The sequence below is a fragment of the Ochotona princeps genome, chromosome 16 (genome assembly GCF_030435755.1).
Source record: "Ochotona princeps isolate mOchPri1 chromosome 16, mOchPri1.hap1, whole genome shotgun sequence".
Taxonomy (NCBI): Eukaryota; Metazoa; Chordata; class Mammalia; order Lagomorpha; family Ochotonidae; genus Ochotona; species Ochotona princeps.
The window spans coordinates 9374997-9387022 of record NC_080847.1 but is presented as its reverse complement, the minus strand read 5'-3'; the positions used below and the strand labels follow the sequence as shown (position 1 = coordinate 9387022).

The following is a 12026-nucleotide window of genomic DNA, read 5'->3' as shown; positions in this document are numbered from 1 at the left end:
AGTTAAATTCCAGCTAAGCTTGTACTTTGAAAAAAAGTGGACTACATCATGAATCTGCACGTCATTCCTGCACAGGAGACATGTTAACCTCCAATCTTTTCCAATTTTACTATTTGTGCTGTCACAGCAAGCAGCCAAGTTCACTTCTGTTGTGCTAATTTCAGCAGCAATATACCGCGTTTGCTTATCTTCACCACTGATCATTATGCCTCACTTTCTCTACCTTCTGTTAATATTGATTCAACTGGGACATAAAAGTCACCTCGCACAAGCTGCACAGGTTTTCCCGGACTCTCAAGTCAAGTCTTAGAACTCACAAGGAAACAAAGGCAAATCAGGAGGTAGGAGGAAGGAATCACTTACCCGCTTGTCCCATATCCGTACATCACCATCATGGCTGGTGGCCAGGCAGTTAGCATTTTTTTTATTCCATTTGACCTGAGAGGCACCAGCTGGGCAAAAAAAAAAAAAAAAGGTGGGGGAGGCAGGAGAAGAAAGCTGTTGTAGCTGCTGCTCCCATGCTCCTAAACACATCTGGACACAGAGTGAGGCTCATCCAGGGGAGCTGGACAGTGAATTCTGGCTGAACGAGCAGAGCTCTTCTAGGTTCTATGCCCACATCAGCACCCTATGACACATACAAATGCACTAGCGTATGGGAACAGATCTCAGAGCGAATTCTGCGGGTTACTCTAAGCAGGATCAGCAGGAGCAGTTTCTTCTTTTTTGAATTATTTCTTTATCTGAAAGTCAGAGTTACACGGAACAAGACACAGAGAAGGATGGAGATCCTCCCTCCACTGGTTTACTTTCCAGATGGCTGTGACAAACAGGGGTAGGCCAGGCTGACAGTAGAAGCCAGGAGCTTCCTCCAAGTCTCCCACATGAGGTGGCTGGGCTGCTCTACCCAGGCCAGTGGTAAGGAAGCTGGACTGCAAGTAGAGCAATGAGAAGAGAAATCGGTGCCCAAATGAGATGCCAGTGTCACAAGTGGTGGCTTTACCAACTGTGCTACAACGTCAGCTCCTTGGGGCAGGTAGCTTCTTATCAGGCAGTGGTTACACAGAGAACTCTTGGATGTGACTGCTTCATTACATGACCCTTCCTTACAAGCAACGACACCACAGGAACTTCAGCAGTCACAGTGGTTCCATTCCACCTCCTGTTTCTGAAGAAACAGTCACGGGAAGACCCTACCTCAAGCAGAAGCTCAGCTTAATAAGCTCCATGTAGACCCATGGCAGTGGATGGAGGTTCTCTGTCTCTCCTCTCTGTAAATCTGTCTTTCCAATAAAGATGAATAAATCTTTATTTTTTTAAAAAACTACCTGACAGGCAAAAAGACAGAAACACAGAGAGAGTTCTCATCCACTGTTTTGGTCCCCAAATGCCTACAAAGCTGAGACTGGGTCAAAGCCAACGCCCTGGGCTGACAACCCACTCCATGCCTCCATGCGGACAGCAGAAACCCAACTCCCTGAGCGGTCACTGCTGTATCCCAGAGCCTGCGACATCCGGAAGCTGGAGTCAGAAGCTGTGCATGAGTATCACATTCTGGGACCCTGAGAAGGGACATGGGTGTCTTCACTAACAGGACAAACATTTTGGCTCTGAACTATGATTTACTGTAACAACTCTTAGAGCTGATGATGAATACAAAGCAGCTCATTATCTGCTCTTTTCCTGTTTGAAATTTTCCACGACAAATTAAGTTTATTAATCAGAGCAATGTGATTCCTATCCTTGGACTCTAAATTTCTGATCCACATTCAACAGCTTGTACTCTGGCTTCTGAGAGCAGCTCAAGGCAAGCCGCTGGCAAGGCAGGGTTTACCATGGTGCAGCACAGGGCACAGGTGGTCAGAGTGTGAGACAGAAAGGAAGAGAAGCGTATACAATGAAGACAAGGTGGGGTGGGAGTATGCTCACCTACAGCAGACAGTGCAACAGTAGGCTTCCTTGTGTCCCTGAAACACAAAAATCAGGAGATAAATGCCTAAGACATACGTCACTATCCACTAACACTTTTCACCATTTGTACACATCTCTTAGCTTTTCTTTCAGTGGAAACTTAGTCAGATCTGCCTTGACAACATTAGGAAATAGCATACAAACTGTCACCCAGGTAGATGAACCTTCTCAGTCACCTCAACTGAAGCTGAGTCTGGGTTTCAAATCACCTGGCTATACCAACAGAAAACGCTTTACATGATTCAACACGGTCTGAGTAATCCTGCCTGGGACCACAGCAGGAGAAAAAGTGACAAGAATCCCTTCCTAATATTGTTTCTCCGAGTGACAACGGGTGACAGTCACAGAAGCATAACTCTGCAATAACCTTTCTAGTCAAATCTCCAAGATGGATTAAAAAACCATTCTGGGGGGTCAGCCTAGTGGCTCAACAGCCTAATCCTGTGATGCCAGCATCTCATACGGACTCTGATTCATGTTCGGGCTGCTCCACTTTCAATGCAGCTCTCTGTCTATGGCCTGATAAAGCAGTGGAAGATGACCCAAGCCCTTGGGACCCTGCACCCACAAGGGAAACTTGGAAGAAGCTACTGGCTCCAGCCTCAGCTAAGCTCAGCTCTGGCAGTTTTGGTCATCTGGGAAACGAACCAGTGGACAGAAGAACTCTACCGCTTCTCTCTGTAAAATCTGGCTTTCCAATAAAAATGAATAAATTTAAAAAGCAAAACAAACAAATAAACAAACAAAAATGTCCTGTATGTTCACAAGAGCCAAGTGGTAGAAAGAATAAATGAACACATAAACAAAATGTGGTATATCATATAAGTCCCCTCACATACGTGGGAAACTGGAGCCAATAGAGAGCTTAGCAGATGTGTCTCAGCACTGCCTGTTGCAGCAGAATACCCCCACTGTCACTTGCCACTCAGTCAACTTCCCAGTGTCAGCTCCTGTGTGTCTTTACCAAAGGGCCTCTCCCTGCCTGCTTTGCAAACCTGTGACACTAGCCTCAAGTGCCATGGAATTAAGACCCCTCACTGCACCCTTTGCCAGTGACTGACAGGGTGGGACCCCTGCTTCCCTGGTCGTCTGAGGAGGAAGTTCTACTCTAGCTCCTAGTGATCCCTGGGACACTGAGTTCCACCTGCTCATTGTGCCACTCAGTAGATAATGCTCCTTTCTTCTCTCTTCATCACCCTACCAGTAATTCATTCACCTTCTAAATAATGTATCTGCATCAAATCCTTGTCTTAGGGCCTACATCTAGGGGAATCACACCAAGACACATGCTCTCCAAAATAAAGGTCCCTGATGGTCCTGTAAGCAAGTGGTTATACCTCTTTGTTGTTCTTACTTGATATCCCAGATGTAGATGTATGTGTCCACAGAGCTGGTGACCAGAAGATCTGGCTCAAACACCGCCCAGTCCAAGTCACTGGGACACATGAATGAAGAGAACAAAGACAAAAAAAAAAAAAGAAATCTCAGAATCTGATCCCAAAGTATGAGCAATCTGGTCTCTAGTATCTTCGGAGGCCAGTGCTAACAGGCTTCCTAATATGGTTCAGACTACAGCCCACAGTTCTAAAGGAACACACAGTTACCTGAGCTAGAAGGAACCTTTCCAGTCCTTCTCACTAGGGTCAACAGCTATACTACGGCCTGTTCCACACAAATAAATGGGGCATTTCAGTTAAATCAGTCTCCCTCTTTCAACTAATCCCTTTCTCCCTCAACCCTGCTCAGGCCAAAGCAGGAGAGGAATGAAACACTCACATTAATTTCTAAGTTCTTTTCTAAATCAGATTCAACCACAAGCATCTCAGTAAACCCATCACTTTAGGTGGAGGCCAACTGCGATGCCTACTCTCAGCTTTCAAAGATGGCTGGCAGGCCTGGAGGGTCCCCCAGCCCGCACCCTCATTCCCAAATAGGCAGTTCTTTCACAGGACATTTCCACAGGCCCGTCAATTTCCTACCACTTCCATGTCATCCTACCCCATGCACCCCTTCCCACCTTAGAATTCGCTGCTGCTATTCCCCCAAAAGAAGTTTCTCCTATCCAGAAAAGTGATCCAGGGCAGGCAAGATGTGTCCAGGCACACCTGAGGCCAACTGGAAGACCACGTGGGAGGCAACTGTGCATGGGGTGATGGTCTGAGAGCACCACCTACTGCACCCAACGTCTCCACACACCCCTAGACGCTGAGGAGCCTCAAGTGGGAGAATCTGTCACACAGCTTCCTCGCCCTCCGGTGACAAAATGTCTGCTCTCATCCTCTACTCCAGATGGGGCTGTATCTCACTGTCTCTGGGACTGGGGTCAACACCTCATAAGTGATGCTTTCTAAATAACTGCCACTATACTCTGTGTTCTCTGCCATCACCTCAGTAAACACTAGGATGTACTGGCCACCCAGAGCCAGCTGTGATATAGATGGCATCCTCATTTCTCTTCCCAAGGAACTGTGGGGAAAAAAAAGGCCAAGTGGCTGTGGAGGGTTGGTGCCTACCTGATGACACGAGTATGGCCTTGTAGAGTTGTGCCTACTTCCCCATTACCATCTTTCCACTTATACAGGTCAACTCGTTGGTTACTCTGGGAAGAAATGAGGGAAAAAAGCCAACAAGTGGTATAACAATGCACATCAGAAAATATGTTCTCACCCCAATTTACCAACTATGACAAAGAAGCCAACTAGGAGTCAATTCGCATGGCAGTTCCTATAAGCTGAAGATCTGGTTTTTTTGTTTTTGTTTTTTCTTAAGGTCATCAGAAATACATATAATTAACATTAGCTTAACCTCAGCTCAGTAAATAGGGCTGTGAATTTCAGCATGGAAAAGTAGTACTAGTAAAAGCACACCTCCTTGCAAAGCCACAGCTGAACTGAAGCTACAGATTCGCTGATAAGCACACACTTTATGGGCTACGAAGACGATTTAAATATCAGTCAAATGCTCCTCTCCCATCCGAGGGTCACAAACTTATGTCTCCAGTTTCAGTGACACCAGATGTTTTAGCTCACACTTCTCATTATCAAATGCCCAGAGGCTACCTCCCACATTTTCAAACCAAAGACAAAAGAAACCACCAAAACAATGCCCCAGGAAGGCAAAAATACATAAAACTCTGTAATTCATTTTTTTTTTATTACATTGCATTATGTGACACATTTTTATAGGTACCGGGATTCCCCCCACTCGTCCCTAAACCCTCCCCCCATGGTGGATTCCTCCACCTTGCTGCACTGCCACAGTTCAAGTTCAGTTGAGATTATTTCATTGCAAGCATATACCAAGCATAGAGTCCAGTATCTTATTGTCCAGATAAGTTCAACGGCTTCTTGGGGAGACCATCTCTGGTCTGAAGGTAGAGCCAGCCGAGTATCATCCTGATCAATTAAAAGCCCCAACATAACATCATCAACAATTTATAACGTTATGGAATTAGTGGACATAGTATTGAGTAACCAATAAGTTAAAAAAAATGCAAGTTCTTAACCACATCCTGTGACTTCTTCATTGACATTTCGATTTTAGTTTATATACAGCTGGGTTCTATACACCTTAAAATGGCTATAGATTACTATTCAGTTGTCTTGTGTCTATTTTCAGTGTAGTATTTAGCTTTTTATAGCATCGAAGCATAATTTTGGTGAACCTGGCTTTTTTTTTTTTTTTTTTTTTTCGGGAAGTCTAGACTGGCTTATAACTAACAAGATATATGTCAACAGTTTAAGTGCACAACAGTTTTATGGAGGGGTGTGCAGAGAAATCCTCAGTGCCCTAGTGAGGAGTAACTAATCTTTGTGTCCCACCTAGTAAGATATAAGTGAGTCCACTCTGACCGCTTTGAAATTTGTCTTAAAGAGTTCATCAGAAAGACACAGAAAAAATGGACCAGGATAAGCCACAAAGGAGGAAAAAAAAACTTTCATCAAATAAAGTTTCACTTAAACTATGAAACAGCTTCCTAAATGCCATGAGTATATAAAATACACTGAGAATAAATAAAGAATACTAATAGCAGGCAGGCAATAAGCTGAGCAGTTAAGACATGCTGTCTCACATCATAATACCTAGGTTTGATGCCAGTCATGGCTCCCAGAATGACTGTGGTAGTTACACAACATTGTGAATGCAGTCCAGGGAACTGAACTGCTTATTTTAAATTTATTTATTTCATTTAAAATTATTTATTTACTTATTTTCTAATTTACTTATATTTGAGAAGCAGAAAAAGCACAGAAAGACAGTTGACAGAGTTTCCATTCATTGGCTTAGTCTCTGAATGCCTCCAAGATCCTGGTGGAAGCTCAGAGCTTGGCACTTGGGCCCACGTTCCAACATGGCTGGTAGGAATCCAACCACTTGAGCCATCACCTACCATCTCCAAGGATGTGTGCATTAGCAGGAAAAAGGAACTGGATATGGAGCCAAGATCTGTATCCAGACATACCAACATGGGATGTGGCATCTCAATTGGCAGCTTCACTATAGGCCAACAGCCGTTTCTAATTTATTCATTACAGAATGATTATAATAGCCCTCCCATTTCCATGATTTCGGTTTCCATGGTTTCAATTACTCAGCACTGCCCAAAAATAATAAATAGAAAAACTCAGGAAAAAAAGTGAGTCAGAAGTTTTAAGCTGTGCACCACCTTGAGCAGTATCACAGTATGACTGTGCTCAATCATGTATCAGTGCCACATTAGCACTTGATTAATAATGGCTCCAAAGAGCAGGAGCAGATATGCCAAATGAAACCATTAAGTGCTTATTTAAGCAAAAGGCAGAAAGCACAGAAAAGTATTTTAAGAGAAAGGTCATATTCACACAACTTCTACTATTGTATTCTGTTTAATAATCACTCTATCTCATTGCTGGTTTTTTGTTGTTAATCTCTTACACTGCCTAATTAATAAATAAAATTTTTATATGGGTGTGTATGTATATTAAAAAGCAGTGTATATTGGGTTTAGCAGTATCCACAGCCTCGGACACCCACAGCAAGCCCTGAAGTTAGCCCCACGGATAAGGGAGACTACTAAAATTGTTAACAAACCAGAAAAGCTCTCTTCCTTACCATTCCTGAACAAGTACAGATGAGTCAGCCTAAATCAGAGATCCCCAGTCAGGGGTGATTTTTGATTTTTGCTTCCCAAGGGACATTTGATAATGCCTAGGTATTTTTGGTTGTCACTTGAAAAGCAAGGGAGAGATACTACTGAGATCAAGCAGGCAGGCACTGGGGCAGCTGCTGACCATTCTACAACTTATGGAATAGTGCCCAGCACCAATGTGCAGAAAGCCTGGACTAGCTTGTCAGGACTGAGGGTGAGAGATGAACTAAAGGGTCCAGAGGTACAAGCAGCCAGAAAAGGCATCCTTGTGATGCCCAGGAAAAGCCAAAGACCAACTCTTTCCTTTCAGAAAAACCCAAAGACCAGTCCCGCCTCAGACATTCATGCTTAACATCACACTCAGTGGGAAATGAGTGAAGACAGCGACTTTCTATTCCTTCTCAGGTGACAGTGTGCCTCGGCCCCTTTGCTCAGGTGCTTTCCTGTCAAAGCCTCACTCCTGAAAGGCACGGCAGGAAGCTCCATCCCTTGTCCCCCATCCCTCACTAGTAAGAACCTTCTAAGCATTCTCCTTGTGGCCAGGACAAAAAAAAAAAAGCAAAAGGCTTAGATGTCTAACCACCTAATTAGGAGAAAACAAGGCTAGTAAAAATTTCACACAAAGGTTCTCAGACGGTCTAAGCCACAGTCATGAATCGCAGAATGAAACTTACCAGATCTTGGTTACATGAAATGTAAGGGGTTAATCAAGTTAATAATTCCCCAGCTCAGAAGGACGGGTGCCTCTGAAGGGCAGCTGTAGTTAATCCGTTCCTTCTGAAGGCAAACTCAGGACCAGCTCCCAGTCTCTTAGATTACCTTGCAGAGGCATCTACACTTGGCACTGACCAGCTACACAGCCGCTTTGACAACCAGCAAAAATGAGGGTTATCACCTACTTTTCCCCTTTCAAAATCCAGATGAAGTTCCTAGAAATACACAGCAAGCCTGACATAGACAGGGCTGGTAAATATCACCACATACATTCAACCTGTAACTAGCTTGTCTTTCCCGCCCCCCAAAATCATTCAAACCTTGTTTCTAGCTGAGCAATGAGGAATACAATCTCTTCACTTCATGGGCTATAGACCTGCCAGCCCCAGATGGCACATTTAAATGCATTCTTATAGACTCTGAGCTCACCGAAGCTGCAAAATAGTGTGCAAAGCTGTCATGAGGATTCCACTGCACAGCTCCGATGTCCCACTTGCTCTGGCGAGAGATCTTCCGGTGACCTTCAAAGGGAGCATCCAGATTGACGATGTATAAGAATCTGCGGCTGGGAGAACCCCAACATTGTGTTAACACCACACATAAATGACAGCGTTAACATGGAGACAGAAAAAGCACACTTGGAACAACCATCATTTTGTAAGCTGTGCTCCAGAAAAACCTTAGCTACACAAGATGCCTATCCACTGTGAAAGGCATCCAAGTGACAATAATAACTCAAGCTGGCAACGAGGCAAGGGGGTACGGTGTCTCTGTGAGCCATCACAACCACATCACCCAGATGACAGAGTCCAGCTTCTGCCCTGGGGTTCAGCTCCAGCCTGCCCCTCTCCAGTCCTTCCTAATCTCCCAGAAAGAATGATCTATCTCTGCATCACTATCACCACATAGCAGACATCTCAATGGCAGTGTTTACCTCTACATCAGCTCTACTACTGTCCTGATCCTGCCGAGTGCCTAGAGTGCAGAACAGGTCTGAACCATTTCATTTACCCCATAGCACAAGGCACGGTGCTCTGCATGCAGTGTCAAACAGCACTGATTACAGGGATGCCCCATGTTCAATTCCAATGAGAGAATCTGTGGAGTGTGACTCAAAATCCCTGCGGCCATCTGCCAGATTCTGTGCTGGAGCCTTCTAAGCTGTTAGATCTTAACGAGCATAGGTAAGCTCAAAAAAAAAAAAAAAAAAAAAATCAGTAAGTCCAGTTCAGAAGTTCCAGGAAATGTCATGTAAAACTAGAGGTGTAGGGAAAACCCTAAGGAGGGATGGTTAAGAAACAGGAAGGAAAGCTTGGGGAATACACAATTTCACAGACTTGGTAGGTTAGCATAGAACAAAGGTCTAGAAGTTCTGATCTTCTCCAAAGGGATCATTAGGCCCTGTGGTAGGTAGGTTGGTGTTGTAGCACTAGAAAGAAAAACAGTACAACACTAAAAGCTAAGCATATGAGGTGTAGATCTCTAGAAGTTCAGAGGCATTAGAACAAACGTAGGACAGCACAAAATGGCACTTGGGGACAAATTTATCTGATTGATCATACATGTTTATCTTTATCCCCTCCTGAAGCCTCAAGACAAAAACTGACAAAGATATGACTGTGTATGAAGAACTACACTTTAGTAATGATATAGAGGAACTAAGTGGAGGGGTGGAAATTGGGGTGGGGATAAGGGAAATACCAGGTGCTTATAGAACTGTATCATAAAATGATAATAATAATAATAAAATATATAAAATAAATAAATAAGTTACAGAATTAAAAAAAGATTGAAACACAATTTCAAAATAAAACAATGAAGCTAATGGGAAAGAAAATGCTTTCATTGATTTTTAAACAGGTTCATCAACAACCAAGTTAATGAAAATAAGAATGTAGCTGAATTTGAGAAGCAGGGGTGATATGAAAGGGGAGGAAACCCTGACTGTGAAATTTTATTATAGTGGTACAATGTTGGGGAAGATAGCAAAGGCAGAGGATGCCCCTTGACTGCAAGACTTTTTTTTTAAAGGGAAGTCTCTCTCTTTTTAAAGATTTATTATTATTTTTTTAATTGGAAAGGCAAATTTACAGAGAAAGATCTTCCATCCATTGGTTTACTCCCCAAGTGGCCGCAACGGCCGGAGCTGAGCCAATATGAAGCCAGGAGTCAGGAGCTTCCTCCAGGTCTCTCATACAGGTGCAGGGTCCCAAGGCTCTGGGCCATCTTCCACTGCTTTCCCAGGTCACAAGCAGGGAGCCAGATGGGAAGTGGAGCAGCTAGGATGCAAACCGGCATCCATAAGGGATCCCAGCAGATGCAAGGCGAGGATTTAGCCATTGAATTATTGCACAGGGTCCAACTACCAGACTCTTACAAACACTGAAAGAAAACTAGTATTGTAGAGCAGAGGATTAAGCTACTACCTGTGACACCAGCATCTCATGGCAGCACTGGTCCAAGTCCCACTGCTCTGCTTCTGATCCAGATCCCTATTAATGTGCCTGGGAAAGTGGGAGATTACACTTGGGTTAAGTTCTTGGGTCCCTGTTCACCTACATGGGAGACCCAGATAGAGTTCCAGGCTCCTCATCATGGCCTGGTCCAGCCCCAGATATTGCAGTCATTTTGGGAAGTGAAACAATAGATGGAAATTCTCTCTCAATCTCCTTCTCTCTCATACTGCCATTCAAGTAAAACAAATAAATCTTAAATATATATATATATAAATATATATATATATGTCACAAAACTGATCAATTCAATTTCTTCCTGAGAATTTTTAATTCCTTTCTGAAAGAATGAAGTCTAGCCAGGCCAGCCAACTAAATATCTATGGGCTCATAATCAGCAGCACTTCCCTTACCAGAAACCAGATCTCTTCAATTTTGCAAACTGCCTTTTGACTACACCAGATTGTATCCTTAAAGAGTCTCTGTTGTGGGCCCAGCGGCGTGGCCTAGCGGCTAGGGTCCTCGCCTTGAACGCCCCGGGATCCCATATGGGCGCCGGTTCTAGTCCCGGCAGCTCCACTTCCCATCCAGCTCCCTGCTTGTGGCCTGGGAAAGCAGTCGAGGACGGCCCAAAGCCTTGGGACCCTGCACCTGCGTGGGAGACCTGGAGGAGGTTCCTGGTTCCCGGCTTCGGATCAGCGCGCACCGGCCGTTGCAGCTCACTTGGGGAGTGAATCATCGGACGGAAGATCTTCCTCTCTGTCTCTCCTCCTCTCTGTATATCCGCCTTTCCAATAAAAATAAATAAATCTTTAAAAAAAAAAAAAGAGTCTCTGTTTTACACAGAAAATTGTCATTTCTAGACCACACCTCGGGCCCGGCGCCGTGGCCTAGCGGCTAAAGTCCTCGCCTTGCACACGCCAGGATCCCATATGAGCGCCGGTTCTAATCCCGGCAGCTCCACTTCCCATCCAGCTCCCTGCTTGTGGCCTGGGAAAGCAGTCGAAGATGGCCCAAAGCTTTGGGACCCTGCACCCATGTGGGAGACCTAGAAGAAGTTCCTGGTTCCCAGCTTCGGATCGGTACAGCACGGGCCGTTGCGGCTCACTTGCGGAGTGAATCACCGGATGGAAGATCTTCCCCTCTGTCTCTCCTCTTCTCTGTATATCTGACTTTGTAATAAAAAATAAATAAAATTTTTTAAAAAAGACCACACCTCTAGTGAGATTTCTAGGGAATGTTACTGCTTACCTGTTGGGAGAAAGACAAAATAAGTTGTAAACAATCTCTATGTGCACCCTTGAGATCAACAGGATATCACAACTAAACTCAATAATCCAATTCTTAAAATATAAGAACATTTTCTAAGTTCCCAGAGACCTCTCAATTTACAATGTTTCCCAGAAATCAAGGTAGACAAACTTGGAAAGCTCACTTACCCAGAAAGCACGGCATGCTGCCCAAGACAGTCCACAGACATTGCTGTCGCCTATAAGAGAGACACCAAGTCAGTCCTGCTGTAAACCCAGCTCGGAGGAAGAACCAAGTTCTTCCGGCTTGGGCTCTTCTCATCTTGCAGGCAGTTCCCAGTAGCAAGTATCATCAGCGCTCCACAGTGGATTCTGCTGCTCCTTCTAGTTTCCACCCAGATCTCATACTCACTTTTGACAGCAGCACTGCACCAGGACCACACAAAGCTGAGTGTTCTGAATGAGCACAGGGGCTCTAGCAGTCAGAGGGCTCAGGGCGAGCAGTAGCCT

General features: G+C 44.5%; 1 protein-coding gene across 3 annotated transcripts in view; it reads right to left on the bottom strand.

The window, feature by feature from the left end:
- The window catches only part of WDR59 (WD repeat domain 59), a 68063-nt gene that overhangs the window by 47116 nt on the left and 8921 nt on the right, over nt 1-12026 (bottom strand). For all 3 annotated transcript variants that reach the window (XM_058675087.1, XM_058675088.1, XM_058675089.1), the window contains exons 2-7: nt 11706-11755; nt 8243-8378; nt 4485-4570; nt 3326-3406; nt 1930-1967; nt 364-452 (exon numbers count right to left, since the gene is read on the bottom strand). In XM_058675087.1, coding sequence (XP_058531070.1) covers nt 364-452; nt 1930-1967; nt 3326-3406; nt 4485-4570; nt 8243-8378; nt 11706-11755 — 480 coding nt within the window. The remainder of the gene's footprint in view (nt 1-363; nt 453-1929; nt 1968-3325; nt 3407-4484; nt 4571-8242; nt 8379-11705; nt 11756-12026) is intronic.